Genomic DNA, 25616 nt, shown 5'->3' with positions numbered 1-25616 from the left:
CATGTGACACTGAAGACTGGAGTAAATTCAGCTTTTCAGCTATTTTAAAATATTGTATAAATGTATAATAATATTTCACAATATTACTGATTTTATAATATTTTCAAATAAATGCAGTCTTAATGAGCACAAGAGACTTATTTCAAATAATTTTACCACCGCCAAACTTCTGAACAGTATATTTGCATTAGCACTTTCTCCAAACAGTGTAAGTAGCAGTGTCTTTCCTAGTTTCATTCCCTGTTTTTGTTCTATTTGTCACTCGTGACATTTTCCAAAGGCTTTACTGTAGGAACAATGACTGTAGTCATCTCTAGTTGGCTGTTGCTCTGGATTGTTTGCCAGTGTAAACATGTGTTTGGACTTGACACCAGGTTCAGATCCAAAATCCAGAGTTTCCTAAATCCACACACACTTCAAACATTTTTAACTGGTCCAAAACACACAAAGACAAGTCTTAATGTAAACTAAATATAATCACTGTAGATCAGTGAGCTGTAATTATAGCAGACACTCCTATACAAAGCAAATTACAGGATATCTGTGGACACAATGGTGACAGACCAACTTTTCAACTTTCATTGAACCACTATTTCACACCATCCAAAGAAAAAGAAAAAAAAAAATTCAGATGAGCCCTAACCTTAAAATAAAACTTTTGGCATTTTTAAACATTATGTAGTTCTTCATAAATCCTCTTTTCCCTTGAATCTATGATTAATCACAATCATCCTCCGCTGCTCATAATCTAACAATAGCACAAACTGAAATAATACTCTTTTCTCTGTCATCTGAATATTTTAAACCAGAATAAATCAGGTCTAGGTCTGTAAAATGAACCCTTGGACTTTTTGCATGACTCCAGATTTTAACATACAATATTTCTGTTTGCATAGCATGAGAGGAGAAGAGCAGAAAAATAGGCAAGAGAAAAGGAGAAACAGAAGAAGAGTGAGAGGGACACAGAGGTGTACAGAGACAACTGATCTATTCTGGGATTTCTGTGTCTGAAAGAAGTTTATCACATTAATGTGGGACAGAGAGAGAGAGAATAATAGACATTGCATTGTCAGCAACTTTGAAATACGAGCGCCTTTTTCGCCAAAACTCCCCACATCTCTCTCTGGAGCCCGAGCTAACTGTTTCAGCAGCTGCCTGTGGCGATGTATGCTGCCAAAACACTGTGCACACACACACACACACACGTTTACACGCTTCAAAACGCCACAACTTTTTCGAAATTTAGTGTCACATGGCTGCAGTCAACAGAAGGGGGCGATAGACAGCACTGCTGCAAATTAGCAAAAATGGAGGAATGATCCCAAACTTTTCTGGTAGAGAGCCCAGAGTACAACACGTTCCCTTCAGTACTTAAAAACATCTCGATTCCTTGTTCTGTCCAGCAATATTTTGTTTCAACACACATACAACATGCTCTCTCACACACACATTAGGTGAATCTCATGAAAATGTCACATTTCAGCCCAAAATCACAATATATATCAGGGTAAAAATGCCCCTGTATGATTTTTTGTCTCATAAAGTCTACTGATATGATATGGTTATACAATATCACACGAGTAACGAGTGCAATATCACGACTCGAGTGCTGTTTTTATGCCAAATATCACGACAGCAAATGTGATATTGATTTTATACAACAGTTCAATAAATAAGAAGTAAATATTGTGATAGCGTTTACACACATTAGCTGTTTTTTCAGATGAAAATATTACCTGTAAAGCCAGAGCAGAACTGTTGTGCATCTCCGAGCAACACACAGCGGTGTTTAGTTTCTGAACGAATCAATCGGGTGAACCAATGATTCAATGGCCCATTGATAAAGAGAGCCATTTACTTCATTTCTGAATGAATCAGCTGTTTGAACAAATTAAATGAATGAATGACTGAATGACTTGTTTAGACATTTACTGCCACCTACAGTTTTACTTTCTTATTCAGAGTATCATTTCATCATTTCAAATTTCATGGATAGTTTGCCCAAAAATGAAAATTCTGTTTATTTACATTTACTCACGCTCAATATTTTGAAGAATGCTGGTAACCAAACTGTTTTGGTCTGTATCTAATATATCTAATAACAATTCAAATGCAGGTTCTAAAAAAATAGCCATTGTAGCCTAAAAGTTTGTGTCATAAATTCTACGTTGAATCAAATAAAATATTTATTTCTAAAACTACTTTTTGTAATGTCTATTTGATGCTTTTCTCATTTAACACAATAATGACTTTAAATTATCTTTTGGAGGTAATGTCTTAGCCAAATTTGATGTTCAATTAATTACTACTAGATTACTTAATCTAATTTTAATAATTTTAATTGCTTGAGAGCCCTAATATATATATGCATATATATATATATATATATATATATTCTAATGACAAATATATAAAATTATAAATGTATAAATTATAAACCTAATTGTTATATATAATTATATATATATATATTATTATATTATATATTATATTATATATATATATATATATTGTAATAATATATAAAATTTATTATATATATATATATATATAGTCCAGCATGAATTAAAGGTAGTACATACCACAATGATATATAAATACTTAAATAAACAATAAACATAATTAAATAAATAATAATTAAATAAATGCATTCATGACAATTTATGACACAATCTAAAACATCTTAATGATACTTAAAAACTGGTTAATTTCTACTGATTTTGGAGTTAAATAAGACTCAGACACCTTCTTGACAGGTTGTGTTAGTTTTACCCACACATCTACACTGTCCAGTTTAACTGGAGTTTCAAGGCTTTTGAGGTCTTGTACTTATTAGGTTTGTTTAAAAATGACATCATTGCAGCTGAGCTGCTTATGACCTCATCAGCCCAGGACACGGGAAACAGACCACATGTGATCCGCATTAGAACATGGACTCGCAGTGGGAGAGATTGCAAAAAGATTTTAATGAAGCAGCATGAAAGTCACCACAAGAACGACTAAATATCTGGGCGAAATCAAGACCATAATCGCCACATGCACACGTGTGACGCGTCCACAAACACATCCAGGCAGTGTCTGGCCATTCTCAAAAGTAAAAAAAAAAAAAAAAAACACCCAACCACAGAAACCAAACCATCCAATGACGTGAACACACACACAGTGGCAGCGTCTGGAGATCTTTAAGATCTTTGCCAAAAGCAACAGGCATGTCTACCACAGCATTTTCCCTACGTTCCTTTTGTCCACCAACCCTCCATCTACTTCATTTCTCCCTTTCCTCATCACTCACCTCCACTTTCATTTCTCCATTTGATTATAATGACATCTCCGGCCCTACAGCAAAAGATTCTTGGCTTTTTAGGATCAGCTTCCTCAAATGCAGCATTGAATGCTGGATTATTTAGACTGTGTTTTCACTAGGAACCATTATGAAGTTTAATTTGGAACTCTTGAGTAACTACTGAACCAAACATTCTAATGTTTCTTTAATGTTCTTGCTCATTCATGCAGGGAAAGTTTATTCATTCTATTTACATATAGAGACTGCATTCTTAAATGTGTGATTTATGCAGCACCAAATGGAACTGCAAAATATTTAGACATACATAGTTATTTTAAAAAAATATATATTTTTAATCATAATAGTTTCTCCAAACTGCAATAAATAAACTGCCTAATCATTTCTCTACCTTTAAAACAGCTTTTTTATGTCTTTGATGTAAAAGTCACATACACTAGTTAGTAAGATTGCTCTTGTTTTTGAATTAAGTCTCTTCAGCTCACCAAGGCTGCATTTATTTGATTAAAAATACAGTAAAAACAGTAATATTGTGAAATGTTATTACAATTTAAAATAATTGTTTTCTATTTGAACATATTTTAAAATGTAATTTATTCCTGTGATCAAAGCTGAATTTTCAGCATCATTACTCCAGTCTTCAGTGTCACATGATCCTTCAGAAATCATTCTGATATGCTGATTTGCTGCTCAAGAAACATTTCTGATTATTATCAATGTTGAAAACAGTTGTGCTGCTTAATATTTTTTTGTGGAAACTTTGATATGTTTTTTTTTTTTTAATTAACAAAAAAGCATTTATTTGAAATATACATATTTTTTAACAATTTAAAAGTCTTTACTTTCACTTTTGATCAATTTAATGCATTGAATAAAAGTTACTGACCACATACTTTTGTACAGTACTGTATACAGGAAAATAATAACCAGTCATATCTCAGCCTAACATGTTTAAGCCAATCAAATCCTGATGCATAATATCAAGTCCCACCTACTTTATTTTCGACACAATATTTTGCTCCACTCAGAAATGCATCACATTATATAAGCTAAATGTCTAGTGAATGCAGTTTCGTCTCTCTTGCCTTCAAAACTGCTGTTCTCCTTTTGCTTTACCTGCTTTAAATCTTAAACTCTGAACATTATACATCTTTCTTTCTCTCATTTTCTCTTTCAGACGTAGAGTGACGTGAATCATGCTGATTTCAACCTCAAAGGGAGAGATTCTCACACACACACTTTGAGTTTTAGACATAATGATGTTTATACTGTATAGTCCATCCCCTAAACATAAACCTACCCATCACAGAAAACTTTCAGCATTTTTACATCTTTAAAAAACATCACTTATTATGATTTATAAGCTGTTTTCCTCATGGGGACCAAAAATGTCCTCACAAAGACAAGGATTTCAGATATTGCCATCTTTATGGGGGCATTCTGTCCCCATAACATAGGGTTTACCTGAACCACACACACGCATACACACGCACTTCTGCTGACCTGTACGTGTGCTGTGGAAACCCCCTCAATGATGTCATGAGACATGAGCCTCAAACTCCTCATCCTGACCAGAACTTTCCACAAAAACATCACCTTTTTCTCTCTATGAGTGTGAGATATTTATGCACTGTTATGAAGCAAACTTTTCCATCTGATACAAGCCTAACACTGATAACAGTATGATGCTGCAGGGGATTGAAGATAAACATCTGCACTGCTGTCTCCTGTCTACATATGTGCGTACTTTCTAAAACAATATTATAAATGAAACAGAAACGTATAAGTGTCTGATTTGGAACTCTCTTCAGAAACTCGCTCTACAAATAGTTCTTCTCATGTGAAGCACATAAGACACTCGACTGATTCCAACATAGTTAACATGAGGGTAGCATAAAATAAACACATAGAACACAGAAATATAGTGTGTTCCAGTAAGCAGTTGCTACATCACTACATAGTATATTTAAATCAGAGAGTGCCATAAAGTCATAATTTCAGAAATGTAAACTATCGACTGGAATATTATAACTGATTTCAATAGATTCCAACAGAGTTTGATGTTAAGATGATAGTAGCATAAAATAATAAGCAAAAACACATAAAACACACAAATATTGGGTGCATTTTAATTAAACAGAACTATTTTTATCAATACTGTCCATTATTGCATACAAATTAAGTATATTTATAGTCAAAATGTCTGTTATGTGTCATCTTGAATGAAATTAGTGAGCTCATCCAAGTGCATTCTGGGATTGTCTATTCTATAAAGTACACATGCTGTCGATTTCAGCCTAAATGAGACATCTTAGAAGACAGCTTCATTTTGCAACCTACAGTACAGTTTTAAAAATAATGCAAATGCTGTCTAAATAGGCAGCTCACAAGGTTTTGGAACAGAGATAATATGTGTGATGTCTTCTAAAGGATGCAATATTTTCTATTCATTTTTTTAAGAAACAATTTAAGCACTTAAACCTAAATTTAAACCGCATTGATAAATGAAAATAACACACCATCTAGTGTATGCTTTTTGTTCAATGTCTATATGATTTTCAGATTCACCATTATTCCTCTCTGTCTTTCGTCTCTTCTCTCTCTCTGTTTATCTTAGAGGTCCATAGTGAAATTTGTCAGCATTTAAGGGAATTGAATTACATGTGCAGACTCTGAAATGAAATATGTTTTCAGTGTGTAGGTGTGTGTATACGGCAGAGGTTTGGTTAAGGTTCTGTGGTGACTCGGTGTCTCGCTCTGTGGAAAAAAACACACGGCTCTTTCCATTTTCTCCAAACACTTCAACTTCAAACAGAAAGGTAGACCAAACCTTAAAGACACATCAGCATTCCACGAACCCTGTGTGTCTGCGGTCAAAGCCCTCGGGATGAACACTAACATTACCTACGGTTCTTCTGAATGACTCACATCCACTCACGGACTGTTCCAATCCCACAATCCTTCAGTTTTTGCTATCAAGACACACTGAGAACAAAAAAACTAATTCAATGTACAAATTCAGCTGTGCTTTCTTATGCAAAACTCTCTGCTACAATGTCAGGGTGTTGCTATGCCACTGCTAAGATGTTCAAATTAGTAATTGACCCTTCGCCGGGAGTTTGATTGACAGGCGATCTAACCAATCATAACGCAGAATCCGCCATTTTGTCCGACAAAGCTGTCAGGGGAGTTAGTAGATTACCGTTGGTGGACTTAACTTGAAAAATGATGTGTACTGACATCTTTCTGTGGTTCATTCATGTTTATTTTAAGATATAAATTAAGAGATTATCGGTTCATGAGCCGCTTGATCTGAGGCGCTACAGCGATCTGTTACGACATATTAAAGAGCCACAAAACGGTATTTATTGTTTAAATTTCTTTAAAAATTAGAAATTTGAGACTTTGTTTCATATCAAAAATAACCTGCCCTGCCTTGTCTGTCGACGTGTTGTCAGCTTCCTCTTTGCTCCACGTTGTATTTTTCACTGCATGAGAACATGCGTGGCGTGAGAGCGCCATGGCTTGTCGGACATAGCAACAGTAACTAAAGGGGGCGGGTCTTCGCGAACGGTCAATTAGAACGTTGCTATTCAGTTGCTATGGTGTTTTGGATTTGTACATGTTCCGAATAGAACACTAACATATTGCTTACTACATTATAAATGTTTTTTACCTACTTTTTTTTTTTTAAATAGTATGAAAGGAGTATAAGCAATGACATTCACTACATTCATATGCAACTTTCATTACAGAGTATATATAATTCAGCAAGTGCCATGAAGTCATCATCCAAGAAATATAAAATATTCACTGCTATTTTTCATTTTTGTCTAGTTTTGTGCAAAAATGTCTTAACTTTTGGCTGTCTAATCCAACTGCTGACATCGCTTCTGGTTCATTCATCAAGCAAATGAAAAGTCAAGCACATTGCATTGTGGGAAATGGAATTCCACCTAGTGTACTCTGGTTGTATACATCACATTTTGGCAAATGTAGTACGTTTTCTGGGTAATTCCATCTATGCATACAGACAATGTGCATACTGTGCAAAGTTTACATACTATGGAGGCCCTAAGGGGACATAGTGAAGGGGAAAAAAATGAGATAATAGGAAAAATGATTTTTCAATGCTTTTGCATTCAGTTGCAAAACTCAAAGCTATAACTTTGTGTTTGCTCGCAAAACTATTGCGTTCCCCCAGAAACGTTGTATTTGTTTGCAAAACATTTGCGTTTTTTGCAAAACATTTGCTTCTCTCGCAAAACATTTGCGTTCCCCCAGGAATTTTATGTTTGTTCGCATAACATTTACGTTTTCTCGCCAAATGTTTGTTCCCCCAGAAATTTTACGTTTGTTCACATAACATTTGTATTTTCTCTCTAAATGTTTGAGTTCCCTCTGAAATTTTACGTTTGTTCGCATAACATTTGCGTTTTCATGACAAACATTTGTTCCCCCAGAAATTTTATGTTTGCTCACATAACATTTGCATTTTCTCTCTAATAGTTTGAGTTCCCTCAGAAATTTTACGTTTGTTCGCATAACACATAACATTTGCGCTTTCTCTCTAAATGTTTGTTCCCCAAAAATTTTACATTTGTTCGCATAACATTTGCGTTTTCTCGCCAAACGTTTGCGTTCCCCCCAAAATTTTGTTTGCTCATAACATTTGCATTTTCTTGCATAATATTTCCATTTCTCTCCTTTCTCTCTAAATGTTTGTTCCCCAAAAATTTTACATTTGTTCGCATAACATTTGCGTTTTCTCGCCAAACGTTTGCGTTCCCCCCAAAATTTTGTTTGCTCATAACATTTGCGTTTTCTTGCATAATATTTCCGTTTCTCTCCTTTCTCTCTAAATGTTTGTTCCCCAAAAATTTTACGTTTGTTCGCATAACATTTGCATTTTCTCGCCAAATGTTTGTTCCCCCAGAAATTTTACGTTTGTTCACATAACATTTGCGTTTTCTCGACAAACATTTGTGTTCCCCCAGAAATTTTACGTTTGTTCGCATAACATTTGCGTTTTCTTGCCAAATGTTTGCGTTGCTCCCAAAATTTAGTTTGCTCACATAGCATTTGCGGTTTCTCTGCCAAACATTTGTGTTCCCCCACAAATGTTACGTTTGTTCGCATAACATTTGCGTTTTCTCGCCAAATGTTTGTTCCCCCAGAAATTTTGTTTGTTCGCATAACATTTGCGTTTTCTCTCCAAACATTTGTTCCCCCAGATATTTTACATTTGTTCGCATAACATTTGCGTTTTCTCTCCAAACGTTTGTGTTCCCCCAGATATTTTACATTTGTTCGCATAACATTTGTGTTTTCTTGCCAAACGTTTGTTCTCCCAAAAATTTTACGTTTGTTCGCATAACATTTACGTTTTCTCACCAAACGCTTGCGTTCCCTCCAAAATTTTGTTTGCTCGCATAACATTTGTGTTTTTCTTGCAACACATTTGCGTTCTCTCGCAAAATGATTGCATTCCACCAGAAACTTTGAGTTAGCTCGCAAAACGTTTGCATTTTCTCGCAAAACGTTTGCATTCTCTCGCAAAACTTTTGCGTTCCCCCAGAAATTTTGTGTTTTTCCTCATATTATTTCCATATTTCCTGGGAAATGTAAAAGTTTTGTGAGCAAATGCAAAGTTTATAGGGAGAACGCAAAAGTTTTGCAAGTAAACGCAAAAGCATTGAAATAATTTTTCGTCCCATTTCATTCTTTTTACCATCACCATGTCCCTTTAGTGTACATGCTTCACAAAAAGTATGCATATGATAGGTCATCATCATTGAGCAAAACAGTCTGACCAAAAATAAAAAGAACAGCCACACTTTAAAGGTACTGTATACTTATTTTAAACATTTATGGTTGACCTGACCATTAGTAGAAGGAAAAAAACTGTAAAAACTTGTTTTCCTTCTACTATACTGCAATTTTCTTCAACTTGCACCTCTTTAGGTGTGTGTTTGTTATGCCTTATTCGCTCTAATTTGACCTGACCATTACACACACATGCACACAGGACAGTCTATAAACCCTTGTGGCACAGTCTTACATTAGCACTACATAACCACAACTAGGTGCTAAACAAACACAACCACGTTGCTCTCTCACATCTCCACTTGACAGTCACAGAGAGATGCTGAAATACTTAAACGCTCAGTGAAGACCACAGACACACATTCACAGACCCCTGCTAAAGACCATGAACACACTGATCAACAAGACCAAAGAAACACAGCTCACTGGAGTCTCCCGCTTCTCAGATTTTTCTTAAGAGAGAAAGATTTCTAGTTTCAGGAGAAATCTCAACAATGACTCAAACTGGGCTTCACCAAGTCTGCAATAGCAATATAAACTCAAATATTTCTCGTCAGATAAGACCAAATGATATGAGATCCATTTTATAGCCTTTTACTCAATATCTATGTCAACCTTTTTTTTTTTCCAATAATTTTTTAGCATTTTAGTAATGGAAAAACACCAGAGACAAAGCTGATACTTAATTGAGACATACTTGACAGTTTCAATGGTTTAAAAACAGCTTGTAGAGTTCCTCCATACCTCAAAGACCTCCTCGTCCAGGATACGCGTTCCGAAGACCACGATGCCTTTGGTGTCGATGATGGGGTGAGGGCTTCTGGATAGTGTCCGTGTCACCTTTTTCTTACAGTCCAAAACCAGAGTAATGCTCTGTTTGTGAACGCTGATTGCCAAACGATGCCACCTGAGTAACACACACACACAAATGAGGGTTATAGAGTGATCGCGGTCTGTCTGTCTGTCTGTCTGTCTGTCTGTCTGTCTATCTATCTATCTATCTATCTATCTATATGTCTGTCTGTCTGTCTCTGTCTATCTATCCGTCTGTCTGTCTGTCTATCTATCTATCTGTCTGTCTGTCTGTCTGTCTATCTATCTATCTATCTATCCGTCTGTCTGTCTGTCTGTCTATCTATATGTCTGTCTGTCTGTCTGTCTATCTATCTATCTATCTATCTATCCGTCTGTCTGTCTGTCTATATATCTATCTATATGTTTGTCTGTCTGTCTGTCTATCTATCTATCCTCCTGTCTGTCTCTGTCTATCTATCCATCTGTCTGTCTGTCTGTCTATCTGTCTGTCTGTCTGTCTGTCTGTCTATCTATCTGTCTGTCTGTCTGTCTGTCTGTCTGTCTGTCTATCTATCTATCTATCTATCTATCTGTCTGTCTATCTATCCACCTGTCTGTCTGTCTGTTTATCTATCTATCCGTCTGTTTGTCTGTCTATCTATCTGTCTGTGTGTCTGTCTGTCTGTCTATCTGTCTATCTATCTATCTATCTATCTATCTATCTATCTATATATCTATCTGTCTGTCTGTCTGTCTATCTATCCACCTGTCTGTCTGTCTATCTGTCTATCTGTCTGTCTATCTATCCACCTGTCTGTCTGTCTATCTATCTATCTGTCTGTCTGTCTGTCTATCTATCTATCTATCCACATGTCTGTCTGTCTATCCACATGTCTGTCTATCTATCTATCTATCTATCTATCTATCTATCTATCTATCTATCTATCTGTCTGTCTGTCTGTCTATCTATCTATCCACCTGTCTGTCTGTCTGTCTGTCTGTCTATCTATCTATCTACATGTCTGTCTGTCTATCCACATGTCTGTCTGTCTATCTATCTGTCTTTCTGTCCATCTGTCTATCTGTCCATCTATCCATCTGTCTGTCTGTCCGTCTATCTATCTATCTATCTATCTATCTATCTATCTATCTGTCTGTCTGTCTGTCTGTCTGTCTATCTATCTATCTATCTATCTATCTAACAATCCACCCAAAGTTTTCCATAATATATGCATGTATATGTGTGATTTTTCAATGTTTACATGGTTATATAGGATGTTACACCTGTGCCTGCTCACCTGTGCAGGTGTTGGCTTTACACCAGTGAGACAGATTACATATGTCACACATCAAAGCTAATAATCTATCTATATCTGTGTCTGCCTTTCTGTCCATCTGTCTGTCCATCTGTCTGTCTGTCTATCTGTCTGTCTATCTATCTATCTATCTATCTATCTATCTATCTATCTATCTATCTATCCACCTGTCTATCTATCCACCCAAAGTTTTCCATATAATATGCATGTATATGTGTGATTTTTCAATGTTTACGTGGTTATATAGGATGTTACACCTGTGTCTGCTCACCTGTGCAGGTGTTGGCTTTGCACCAGTGAGACAGATTACATATGTCGCACATCAAAGCTAATAATAAAACACACTGAATCATAACCAGACATTACGTAACTGGTCCTGAAGTTTCCAGTGTCAAGAAAAACTGTTGCATAATGCAACAAAGTCACCGAACATATTTCATGATTAATATACAGCTTGTGCGAGTGTCTTACTTTCCGTCTGCCAAGTTGACCCCTCTGAAGAGCGGGTAGTCCTCCGGGCCGGGTTTGCCCAGGTGATCCTCGTACAGGAAGACAGGAGAGCGTCCCACTTCCAGACCGAGTTGCTGGATGCCCTGTTCATTATACACCGACAGCAGGAAGGACTGACTGCCTTTATTTGGCCTCACCGTCGCCAAGATGGAGAAGTCCTCAGGAAATACAGACGCTAAAGAGAGAGACGGTGTTATACTTGGAAATCAAATGGGTTTTGTGGGGTTTTCTGGGATCGAAAAACTGAGAACGGTGCGCAACAGAGCATTACATCACGTCTCTGAGCGGACAGATGCTGTCAGGTAACATAGACAAAGTATTTGACACGGATAAGAGCAGAATGGAAAATGGTTGGATCTCATGGGGAACTTGGCACATCTTTGGGAAACTCTGTAACAGTCTCAGTCTGTGTGTGTGTCTGTGTTGATAAGAGTCTTGGATCTACTGGGAGAGAGTAGAGAGAGCGAGAGAGATGGAGAGAGTAATGAGGAGAACAGCTGTTCCCTAAGAGACATTTTATTACTCTAATTCATCTAGCAGAAAGAGGTGGAGAGAACAAACAGAGAGAGAGAATCACCAGTACAAACAGAGAGAAAAATATATGAACAACATAATTAAAGGAACAGCTCACTGAAAATGAACATTCTGTCATTTGTTTACTCACCATCATGTCACTCCAAAGTACAACTTACTTTCTTATGAGGAACATAAAACAAGAAGTTGACTCTTGGTGGCTAGAGCTGTCAATGCCAGTAAAGCATCATTAGTATCATAAATGTATGATTTGTGCATTATATTCTTCTTCTGAAGAAGTTTTTTTAAAGAAATGAATACTTTCATTCAACAAGGATGCATTAAATTGATCAAAAGTGACAGTTAATTCATTTATAATGTTACAAAAGATTTATATTTCAAATAAATGCTGTTCTTTTCAACTTTCTCATACAAAAAAAATCTTACAGACGCCAAAACTTTGAACGGTATTGTGTATTTAACACCAAAATGTAATGTTATTTACTTTAAAAAAGAGTATATCTTAGCTCTCGTGTCTCATTTGTCATTAAACCTGATAACATATTTGAATCTGAACCTGACAGCAAACAAGACTTGAGAGTTTCATGGCACTTTTTGAGTAAACAATGACAGAATTTTCATTTTTGGTGAACTATCCCTTTAAGACTTTAAGTCAAGTCAGACTTCAAAAAAAACAAAAAAAAACAAAGAAAGAGAAGGAAAAAATTGTGAAATTAAACAGTCTCTTTCTAAAATGGGAAAAACAGACATGACTTCTCTTGTGTGCACACACACGACATGTGCCAAACAGATGCCCACCGCCAAACCTCTGGGAAAATCTGGGCTGGTTGGACAGGAAGTGAGTTTTCCAGTCATCCAACAGACAAAGCATCCATACATCTGTGCAATAAACACACCTGACGATTGGTCCTGTGTTCAGTGTGTTTACACCATTGCGTGGAAACGCTTTAATCAACTGCACAAGTTTAGAGTCATTACTGGACTTCATAAAGTTTCTAATGGTTTGGAGAGAACATGTTACTATAACCCTGCCTCAAAGACTTAAGACGGCTTTTCTGGGATCTTGTCTCCATGTCTAACTCCTCCTTTTTGTCCTTTGTTTATGTCTGGAGATATTTTTTGAGTCTTCAGATGTGATTCTGCTCAAGTCACACCATTAAAACCCTTTAAAAAAAGGTTCTAAAACTGGGTTTTCGCAGCGATGCCATAGAAGAACCATTTTTGGCTCCTCAAAGAACCTTTAAGTGAACAGATTTCTTTCTTAGATTGAAGAACATTTTAAAAAACTAAAGAACATTTTCTCACTATAAAAAAAAAGTTAACGGCTAAAGGTTCTTCATGGAACTAAAGATGCCAATAAAGAACCTTTATTTTTTTAAATTGTGCAGACACTAAGGCCCCTATTTTAATGATCTAAGCACATGGTCTAAAGCACACGGCGCAAGTGCGCTTAGGGCGTGTCCGAATCCACTTTTGCTAGTTTAAGGATGGGAAAAATTGTCGGGGCGCCCGGCACATTGTCTAAAAGGGTTGTCCCTATTCTCTTAATGAGTCATGGGTGTGCTTTGGCCGTAACATGCAATAAACCAACCAGAGTCTCATCTCCTATTCCCTTTAAAACCCAGTTGCGCTCGTGCCATGGCGGATTCGCTATTTACATGGCGGAATTTGCAAGCGGAAAACCTGAACACTTCTCTAGTAAGGAAAAGCCGGATTCCACCAAAGCATTTTTATTTTTATGCACATAATAATAATCATTGTTACATTGTAATCCTTTTATTTTTAATATTTGGCATGTTTGTGTGCTGCTGCGTGTCACTGTGTGTGTATTAAGCAGAGTGTATGCGCGTTGTGCACCCGCATATAGGTGCATATTACTAACGCGCTCTTTAAATAACAAAACAAATATTCTATTTCCGTCTATTTCAGTTGCCGCATTGCGGCAGGTCTATGATAGGGTCCTAAGACTCTTTTCTACATGTCCTGCATCTCTCACAATTGTTATTTAAACTTTTAAACTTGTAATTCATGCAAAACACTGCTTATCTGAATTGTTTCATTGTAATTTACAAAAAAATGAATGAGGTTATTTGAGGTCTGATCAGCACAGATTTCTGAAATATCTTTAAAATGTTAATAATCTGAACCGTTCAATAAAGAAGAGTTTCATTTGTGCTTTCATTTTGTTAACATTAAGTGTTTAATTTCAAACACTGTGTATATAAATGTCATGAAATGAAGGGATGGCACCAGCCACCAGACAAAACTCATCTGACTGAAATGGAAATCCTTTAAATCAAAGAGAGGTGTTTCTCTAAAAACAAGCTATGCTGAGAGAACCGTCACTGAAAACAAGCTTAATTCAAAACAGTCAATGAGCAAATATGAACATTGATTATATTCTAGACTGCTTTCAAAGACCTAGACATATTTTAGATTGTATTATAAGAGACATTACTTCATTGCACTCTAATCGCCTCAGGCATTCATAAGCGATATTCCAGATCACTTTACGGCTTTAAAGGAGATGAACACTTAAAAATAAAGATTTGAAAAGGGTTGCAGTGATGCCATAGAAGAACCACTTATGGTTCCCCTAAGAACATTTCAGTCAACAGTTAACATAATCATTTTTCTTAGCCTGAAGAACATTTTGATAATATGAATATCCTTTTTCCACTATAAAGAAATGGTTCTTCAATGGCATGGTTGTGAAAGCCCTATTTATTTATTGTATTCTAGATTGTTACTATTCCACACCTTCTTGCTTTGTAAGAATTATTGTGGATCTTCTAGAATGCTAAACCACTTTGTAAGAGATACTATAGATCCCTTAAGCGCTTTGCAACAGATATTCTAGATCATGTAACAGATTTCTAAGAGATTCTATATTGCTTCAAAGCTTCATGAGATATTCTAGATCTTTTGCAGATGTTAAACATATATTCAAAACCACCGATTCATAATAAATTATAGATCACTTTACAGCTTCAAATGATGTCCGTATTCTACATCTTGCTGTTCTTTCATGCTAAACAACTTCATAAGAGATAGTATACTGTAGATCCCTGTAGTGCTTCTAACCAGTGTGTGTGTGTGTGTGTGTAATATATATAATCTGTGAAATATTATGACAAACAAACTAGTGAGGACATTTTACTGGTCCTCACTAGTTAAAAAGGATTATAAATCAGCCCAAACATGTTTTTTATTTAAATCTAGTGTTCTGCACATGTTTCTGTGGGGTAGGGGTTGGGTTAAACCAAATAATATATCATTAACCTGGTATAAAATCAGTGGAAGTCTATGCAATGTCCTCACTAATATAGTGAAATAAACATGTATGTGTTTGTTGTTTGTGTGTGTTTGAGTCAGAAATTAAACTTTACATTCAACTGATTTCATGAGGTTTGCTACATGTTCACACAAGTGTCATGTTCACATGCTTCACACACACACACACACACACCACAACAAGCGATACTCTGTGCTTTTGTCCTGGCTTCCTGTGCGTGTGTGTTAAAGACGGATCCAAAGGTCAAAGGGCAAGAGCCAAGGGCCATCACTCTGGAGACGAGGGCTACCCATCACAGGACAATATGAAACAAACCAGAGTTCAGAGAGGACATCATATCTATGGTCTCATCTCTCTCTTCCCCGTGAGTCAGAATTAAGTCTTTATGCAGACGACCTAAAGGAATGCTGGAGTCTATGGACGCACAGGAATCACATTACTGCACATTTAAAACCCTTCAGTGACTTCCTGAATAGATTTCAAGATCCTATTTTATAGATCATCCTACAGGTTGAAGCTATAAACAAGACTGAAAAGTGCTGGACCAGGCTACTAGGCTGCTTTTTAACAAACAAAAAAACAAACATTTTATTCTAGCTTCTATTTTTTTTTTTTATCAGCACTTGAATGTTTCATAAAAAAGCAATATTTTGAACAAAAAGCGTGATTTTTTTTTTTTTAAAGACTACAATGTGCATAAGCAATGCTTTTATTGCTTGTTTCTGCTCTTTTTGCCTGTGTTTTGATCGAAAGATTCTCAACCGTTTCAGAAGATGCATAATAGCGCCCCCTACCGTAAAACAATGAAAACACGGAAAGCCAGAACATTCCGTCAATGACAAGGAGAGAATTAAACTGTCTCCCAGTCTGGCTAAGCTGACCGCTCTAAAACCATTAGACTAGGTTTGGAGAGAGACTAAGGCTTTTCGAATCAGCTTTGGTACATATCCCTTTAAGGTCTGAATTATATGTACATTTAAAATCTGGAAGAGCCATCTCTGTAAGTACCGTTTTGACCCAGGTCTGTCTAGAAATTTGACTTTCCACCATGTTTACAAACCATCTTCAGACCTCCAGTGACCTACGACCCCTCTCTGTTACCATAGAAACACGGCACAAAAGGGAGACAATAGCCTTATGGGTATGGATGAGGAGGAGGAAAGAGGCAAGAAGAGGAGGAGGAGTTATGAAAAGATGAAGAAAAAGAATAGGCACATTTTGGCCATGAGAGTTTTTCTTAGCCAGCTGTGTGTGAGTGTGTGTTTGTGTATATATAAAATAAATCCTGAGCATCTGAGTGAAAAGTGTACAGAGAGAAAGAACAGATGCATTGTATTTGGAGCGATAGATGATTCATTTCTTCCATGTGCTTTCACTCTGCCTGTACGTTTCTCAAGCAGTCAGGCGTGTGTGTTTACTTAGCTGTACTTAAGGGACAAAATCATCCCCAGAAGTGAGTTAAATCTGACAAAACCTCCCTTCTAGGGACATTTAGGGACATCCTCAAAGGTAAAATGATTCATAAATAAAGAGATGTGTTTTTTTAGAATTAAGACCATATTCATGTATATACACATATATATATATATACATACATGAATTAGCTCATCAATAATAAATCTCATTTAAATAGCTAGGCAAACGTGTAAAAATTGTTTGTATTGTATGTACAATTTTATTCAAAAACCACATAATGGAAGCATAATGGAATGGGAAGCTCTTGGAAAAAGTCCAAATAGTTTTAGCTGTTTTTTAAAATACACAGTAGCACAGTAAAACATTTTTGAAAATAAAATAAAATTTTACTTCATGGGTTTTATTTTATTTATTTAAAAATAAAATAAAGTAAAATAAAATAATTGTACCTTTGCTGGTTTTATTTTATTTATACAGTAATAAAATGAAATACTGTAAAATTAATAAATAAATATTTATTTTTACCTTAAAATTCAATAAAATTTTAATTAGATTAAAATATTTTTTTAAAGATTTTTTCAAGGATGAATAAATACACTTCTCCAATAAGAAAACTTTGCTATGGTGTATTAAATTTTAGAAAAATATTAGTAGGCAGTATAGTATTTGCTATATGTATATGCTATATATGTTTCAAAAAAGCCTTTGTGTCTGGAACAAACTTATGAAGCTTAAAAACTAGTGTCTATGTAGGCAGCTCACTAGAGTTTGGAACACAGCCACTGCAAGCTGAAGTACTGTAACTCTGTTTGATTTAGCCTCATCTAGTTTAGTCTCATTACACTGCTATTGCATCTCTCTCCTCGTCTGCCTCGTCTCTCCCTCCTTCCATCAAATTCTTGAGATTTTCAGAGGTCCTGCCAAAAGCAGAGTCTAGGGCATGGTGACTCTCCAGCCCATTATGTAGAAATGAGGTGCTCAGACACACACACAGACAGGTCAGAGAGCAACATGTACTGTACCGTCAGGCCCAAAATATACTCAATTACATAATTACCTGTTTTTTTAGCTACGCAAGCTTTATTTCACATGTCACTATCTTCCGAAATGTGTATGAATGCAATTCATAAGAAACACGAGAACATGTTGCATTTGCAAGGAATGCAAAGATTGATATTAGCATGTAAAATACAGTGGTGCCCACTGAGACTAGTTAAAATGTTACTATTTTGCATAAATGAAATTAAATAAACATCTCAGTCTCTCAGTATTTTACTCTACTGAAAATAAAATAAATGTTTCTGAAATATTTTTGATCCATTTTATGTCACAATTTGAACTAATTTCTTTCCCCAGGTTAAAAATTATTTCCATGGGTCTCAGAATTTCAACCCTATTGTACATTCAACACAACTGTGCATTAGTCTTTTTTTGTCTGCATACTTGCATAGAAATTTTTTCCTGGCTCAAGAGTGAGAAATGCACTCACATTAACAGAATAGAGAGGAATTGCATCATCTCTCTCTTATTTGTCTAAATACATTATACAGTGTGTCTGAAGAGGATGAGAAGATTAACAAAAAAAAAAGAGTTTCCGAATATTTAGGGCAGAATGTCTGTGTCCTCTGAAAAGACACCTGCAGCCCAAACACATGCTGGAAAGAATGAAGAAAAGTAAACAGGTGCACCTGTGTGTTTTTATGGGTTCATGTGTGCTCATGTACTCACAGGGGTAGAGTTGTTTCGTAGGAGCGCTAAGCTGTGCATCTTTTGTGACTCTGTAGGCGACATCAGGCCCTTTTGATGACTTCCTGTGTGTGCAGAAGCCTGTAGTTTTCGTTACACCCTCTGGCAAACTGTGAAAATCTAAAATCTTTAGGAGATCGGCTGGCTCAGCTGCAAAAAAGGAGAGACAGAGAGACACAAAATTAGTTTACAACCATTTCAAATCACATATAAAGATCCAACACCTGTCTTTTATATATTATATTATATTATATTATATTATATTATATTATATTTGTGTTAAAGCCACACCTCCTACAGAAAAAAAAATCTGTTAAGCTGCATTTGAACCTGATGACCTGCTACATTTGGCAAAATGTGCATTACACAACCAGAGCATTTTAATCATTTTAGTTTTATATTTTTTAACTTTTATTTTTATTAATTATTTGATTGGGCAGCAGTAAAGGCATCTTTAAATTACAGTATATTTGCAAAATAACCGACTTTATTGAATTATACATGCAAAATATTGAGATCATGTGACAACACAGCATACTACCACCTGACAACAACATAGCATACTACCTTTTTAAATGACCTATAATGCCCCTTTCACAGGATGTAACATAAGTCTCTGGTGTCCCCAGAATGTGTCCTGTGAAGTTTCAGCTCAAAATACCCCACAGATCCGTCAGTAACGGTGTTCAGCCTTACATTGTTCAAACCAGAGTCGGGCACTGATGGAGAGACTCAGGAAGAAGTTACAACTTTTAGAATGAAACTGGACATTTCTGATTGGTCAGTGGATAAATTTATGTAGTTGCTGTGGAGTTGATTCAACTCATGGACTAGCATGTGCCGTCATGTTAATCTTTTGTGCAAATCCAGTGTTGAGTTGACCCTCGTTTGTGAAGCAGTCCGGCGTAAAATGACGGCATGGCAACAACACTCTACTACAACAACTCTTCCTCTTCTCTAAAGCAGCCCAACATGGCCTCACCCACTTTGTTGTGTATTCTCGGGGGCAGGGTTTATGTAAATTTTAGGGTTTGTGATGTCACCAACCCAGGAAGAAGCTCATTGTAGTCCCTACCAGCCATTTGTTGTAGTCCTTAAAAAGTGATTTCTGTAAAAGAAAATATCTCCCTTTGCATTGAACTTTGAGCGTTGTAACTTTGCAGATGTTGTTTATGCTCAAACAGCAACATTACACACTAACTAAAGTTAAAAAAGTCAAATCATAATCAACCACACCTTTAATCATGTCAGTATGCATGCTAAAAATAGTATGCTTTATAGGCTACATTGCATAGTATGCAAGTATGCAATAAGCAGCATACTTGTATTTGTGCCCACAAAGCACCATCAGAACAACCATCAGAGCGACCCACCACAGCATAATAAAAACCCAGCCAAGTGATGAATGTGTTTAGAGGTCAGCTGACCATATGAACACCAGAAACACTGTCTACAAACTAAGTTGCATACACACAACCTTTCCCCTCTTTTGGAGATATCGAGTGAAGACCACACACAGTTCATACGTCTTCTTTGTGACAGGCTTTAAATGCACATATGCACACACATTAAGTGTCTGTGTGTGTTTAGGTGATCAGCTTGAGGAAAAATTTCATTGTCTGCAAATCACCTCCAGCTGCAGCTTGTTAAAATCACTCGAGGAACACACTCTCTCACTCACACACACACACACACACATCCCTGGTCATTATTTTAAGCACATCTTATTTACATTGAAGACAGTGACAGAATGAAACAGACAGACGCTGTGACCTTTTGGTGTGATTCTGATCAGGTCAGTCTGATTTAGTCTAAGAGAAGTGTTTACATTTTTCCTTGAGGTATTTATATAAAAGTCTGTTTGTTCATTTCACTGCCGCTCGCAGAGAAACTAAAAAGAATATTTGGATCTGAAGCGCGCATCTTTAAAGATGAAGTGTGGCATTTTTTCATTACGTCATCATGAAACCAAATTTGACCTTCTTTACCTTTTAATACACGTTCCTGTTCTAATTCTGAATGATGCACACTGCTCAAAAGAAAATGTTTGTCTTCATAATAATTTTCATAATCAACATCTTTCTTATCCTCTGAAATATAGCCAAACAGATATTTAGTCATTGTTTTAGCAAACTCTCATTTGTATGACTTTATGTAATGCCCACTTTTAACAGTCCAATCAATTTCCTGATGGACAAAATCAAGCCCCGCCCCTTATATTTTTTGTTGAATATCATGTTTAGCTCAGACATACATCACATTACAGATGTAAAATGGGTTGCAAACTATGGAAGCTTGTTTCTGAATAAAAAATAAAAAGGTATCTCTTTTTATCTCACAATTCTGACTTTTTTCTCAGAATTGCGAGATATAAACTCACAATTGCGAGTTATAAAGTCAAAATTGCATGATATAAACTCGCAATTGCGTAATGTCCAATTGTGAGGGAAAAAAGTGTTTTTTTTCTCAGAATTGCGAGTTTATATCTCACAATTCTGACTTTATAACTCGAATTGTGTGATAAAAACTCACAATTGCGAGAAAAAAGTGACATAAAAAGTCACAATTGTTAATATTACAATATTTAAAAATAAATATATAGTGTGTATAGTGTAGTATAATCATTTTTTGTAACAAAATAAAAATAAATAAATATTAATATTTAAAAAAAAAAAGTTATAATAAATTTTTTTTGGATTATGGTGTTCCTGTAGATCAAACAGTAGAGTGTGACACAAACAATGCTGGGATTATAGATTCAATTCCCAGGAACTGCATAAGCTTAATAAAATATGTCTCTATGATTCAATGCCTAGAAGTGTTTGCCAAAATGTATAAATGTAAATGTAATGCAAATGTATTAAAGTGTTACTCAACAAACTACAAAATGTTCAGAAATGGAAAGAGAAAGAAAACTAAAAATACTGTACATTGTAACTATAATCTAAACTTATGCAACTGATCTAAATAGCAATATTACAAACTCACATTCGACAAATGGACACATATCAATATAATACTTTCATTTCAGATCCGTTGATTTTAGTCAAGATGAATTCACACCAATTGTAATCCACTTATTTTGGCACACGGCAAATCTCATGTAATTTACTTCGGCAAGCGAAAAACACATTTTCACATATTTTCATCGCCTGAGCAATTTGATAGTACACATCATCACGAACGGGGCACTATAATCAAAGATGTGCATTTGTTTTAGACATACATACTAAAATTACACAGCAACAGCGGTAATTAAACTGATTACACTATAATGACATTCTTCTTAGCACCTGTGGGAACTGCTGAGACAGACGGAGGCGTCAGAGATGCGAATCATTGAACCACGCTGAGGTTCTCTGGTTAGCCAAAGCTTTTCAGCAGTCCCTGTCAAAGTGGCAATGAGGTTTGCTAAGGTAAATCACAATTCTATGGTTTAACAATAAGGGAATGCTCCAAGGGCTTCCCCAAAATGAGCTGTTTTATATATAGGTCTTAAAATGACACGCTTTAACCGCTCGATGATAATGTGGTGTGTCAGTCAAAAAATCTGAATTTAGACAGCAGATTACATATCGTTATCATTTAACCAACTATGGGAAATAAAAGCATGCCTGAACTTTACAGTCACGGAAGATACTTTGTAAAACGTGTGTGATCGCATACTAGCAAATTAGGTGGTTAGATATGAATAAATGTGGTAATAGTTGCAAATATGAAGGTTTGTCACACATCTACTGCACATAAAAGACCGAACGCTTGGCTATAGTGTGTATAATGAACTATCTCTCATGTAAACAGGCCCAGATGCTGCTAGAATCAACATTTCGCTCCACGCTGGGGGAGAAAACATGAGCGCTTGCAGGAAGAGCTAATATTTACCTCAGTAAGCATTAGCTACAGGTCAAACTTTCACAAGAGTATATATATGTTTTCTTAAGGATGTTTAGGGAAAAAGCTGTAAATGGAGGCGATGTTACAGCTGTTTTTCCACACAAGCTCCTCCATCCGCCAGCTCTAGACCCACAGTAGGGAATCAAGACCTGCAAACACAGTGTGACCCAGTAACCCACTTACAGAAGTCTAGCATTAAAAAATAGACATGAGCACTCCATTAGACAGCACAAGAAATACCAACACTCTTACAAATAATGCTTATGCAGAAGTTTTTTGTAGCACATTTTTGCTGTATGGTTCTCTAAAGATTAAAAATGCTGATTATAGGTGCTTCGGATCAGTTTAGGGTCTGTAAGATTTTTTTTAATGTTTTTTTAATTATGTCTCTTACGCTTGCTTACCAAGGCTGCATTTATTTGATCAAAAATACAGTAAATATTGTGAAACATTATTACAATTTAAAATAACTGTTTTCTATGTGAATATATTTTGAAATTTAATTTAGCTGAATTTTCAGCATCATTACTCCAGTCTTCAGTGTCACATGATCCTTCAGAAATCATTCTAATATGCTGATTTGCTGCTCAAAAAACCTTTTCTTATTATTATTATCCAAGTTGAAAACAGTTGTGTAATATTTTTGTGAAAACCATATACTTTTTTTTTTTTTTTTTAGAATTCATTGATGAATAGGAATGTTCAAAAGAACAGCATTTATTTAAAATAGAAATATTTTGTAACATTATAAATGAATTTACTGTCACTTTTTATCAATATAATGCATCCTTGCAAAATAAAAGTATTAATTATCTTCCTGACCCCAAATTTTTGAACTGTAGTGTAAATAATATAAATATTTATATAATATTATACATCTAAATATTTTTAGCTTCTAATTAGAACCTTTATCTTCAAAAATGAAGACTTATTCAAGATTTGAAGATTTATTCAAAAACAGGTTTCAATTCTGATTGGATGCTCAAAACTGATGTAAATTCTACATTCTACAGGTACAGAACTGAACTATATTATTGTACCTGCCAGAAAAACAATTATTATGATCATTATAAATACATTTAAAAATGTACTGAACATTAGTGCCTTTTATTGCCACAATTTAAAAAGGCAAAGAGCCACTAGAAGCAGTGCATTACAGCGATTTTACAACAGTTTTAGGTCTTAAAAACACCACTTACTACAGTAAAAAAAATCACTGTAGCATGCTGTCTCAGGTGTCTTCCTGATTTATTTAACCAGATACAGGACTGTGTACATGTACATGGTGTTTTTTTGTTCTCAATTATATGCCAGGTGTGTCAGTATTTTACCTGTTCAGGTTATGTGTACATATTTAAGCTGTTAGTGAATTTGATGTTTTACAACATACTTTACAGCTCTGGTTGAGTGGAATCTATCAACATCCTGTAAAATGTCATGTTTAAAATCAGCCACACATACAGGACCTGCTCAGGTGAAGCACTCGGGTTCACCTTACAACCACTCAGCAGGAGTGTTTACACTGTGTGTGTTTACCCTCTTAAAGAGGCGTCCCAGAGGAACAGAAACATCACCTGTTGAGATTTACTCAGTCACCGCAGTATTTCCCTCTGCAAACAGCCCACAGACCACAGCTCAGGTGTGTGTAAACATTCCCATTCACAACTTATTAGGAGCAAGAATTGCTTTTCCTAAACATCAGCTGCCACACACACATTTCCTGAGATTATTATAATCAGACAAAAATGTCTGCAATTAAAATACACAGGAAATAAGCATAAATCAAATGAATATCTCTCCATCTCTCTGAGCATTAAACGTGTTGGGCTTCAGTGCCAACTTTTAATTATATATCGACAGCAAAACAGATGCCACACGCACACACACACAGTGCCAAACATAAACACATCAAAACAACCTCATCCAAAACCGCACAACACACAAAATACACACTGCTCAACTTACCGCACAACATACACACACACAACTACTCCTATTTTCAGAGATCTGACACTATTTTAGACAGCTGTCCGAGATATAAACGTTAAAAGCTAAACGGTTAGTGACTTGCTGCTCTAAAATGTTAAAATCAGTCGTAAAACACAAGTGTGCTGAAGAACTTTGGGTAAACATGCATAATATAAACCCTAACTCAAGAAACAGCAAGCTCAGCTGAACACGCCTGAACTTTAACTCAACTCTTTAACACCAAACACCCCAGTTCAGTTTATAACAGGTCAAAACTTGAGTGTTTGATCACATTATAAACGTTTAAGCTTCTCAAAAGCTTATTAAACCAAATCATACTGAATTAAGGAGCTTTACTGTAATGCTAATACTAGATTTGAATTTCCTGAAGGAAATAACACTGCTTCCAGAGCAGCAAGAATAATGTCTATGTTTTTTAATGAAATGTCAGTGTCACTGGATAGAGGTTAAAAATGATTAAGTAAATAAATACGAGAAAATATTATATACACTACTGATAAAAGATTTGGGTTCAGTGAGATTTTTTAATGTTTTTAAAAAAGGAATGTTTCTTATGCTCATCAAGACTGCATTTTTTAATCAAAAATACAGTAAAAAACAGTAATATTGTGAAATATTATTACAATTTAAAATAGCTGTTTTCTATGTGAATATATTTTAAAATAATATAATAAATGTAACATATTCCTGTGATCAAAGCTGAATTTTCAGCATCATTACTCCAGTCTTCAGTGTCACATGATCCTTCAGAAATCATTCTAATATGATGATTTGATGCTCAAGAAACATTTATGACTATTATCAGTGATGAAAACAGTTGTTGCGCAATTTTTTTGAGATAACCGTGATACATTTTTTACCCTAGAAACATGAAACAGAAATGTCTTTACTGTCAATTTTGATCAATTCAACACAGTCAATTCCATGCTGAATATTCTCATTTCTTTAAAACTCTTACTGACCTCTAACTTTTAAATGGTAATGTATAAATATT

At 35.5% G+C, this 25616-nt stretch overlaps 2 protein-coding genes across 3 annotated transcripts in view; one reads left to right on the top strand and one right to left on the bottom strand.

Moving 5' to 3' along the window:
* Window positions 1–25616, top strand: part of rpl35 (ribosomal protein L35) — a 518047-nt gene that overhangs the window by 130964 nt on the left and 361467 nt on the right. The gene's annotated exons all lie outside the window — the stretch shown is intronic.
* The window catches only part of col5a1 (procollagen, type V, alpha 1), a 106149-nt gene that overhangs the window by 62328 nt on the left and 18205 nt on the right, over window positions 1–25616 (bottom strand). For both annotated transcript variants that reach the window (XM_051877826.1, XM_051877827.1), the window contains exons 2-4: window positions 18722–18889; window positions 11710–11923; window positions 9872–10034 (exon numbers count right to left, since the gene is read on the bottom strand). In XM_051877826.1, the coding sequence (XP_051733786.1) occupies window positions 9872–10034; window positions 11710–11923; window positions 18722–18889 (545 nt within the window). The remainder of the gene's footprint in view (window positions 1–9871; window positions 10035–11709; window positions 11924–18721; window positions 18890–25616) is intronic.

This window comes from Ctenopharyngodon idella, chromosome 21 (genome assembly GCF_019924925.1).
Source record: "Ctenopharyngodon idella isolate HZGC_01 chromosome 21, HZGC01, whole genome shotgun sequence".
Classification (NCBI taxonomy): domain Eukaryota; kingdom Metazoa; phylum Chordata; class Actinopteri; order Cypriniformes; family Xenocyprididae; genus Ctenopharyngodon; species Ctenopharyngodon idella.
Note: the sequence above shows the minus strand (reverse complement) of the source record. Positions and strands in the feature narration are given on the sequence as shown.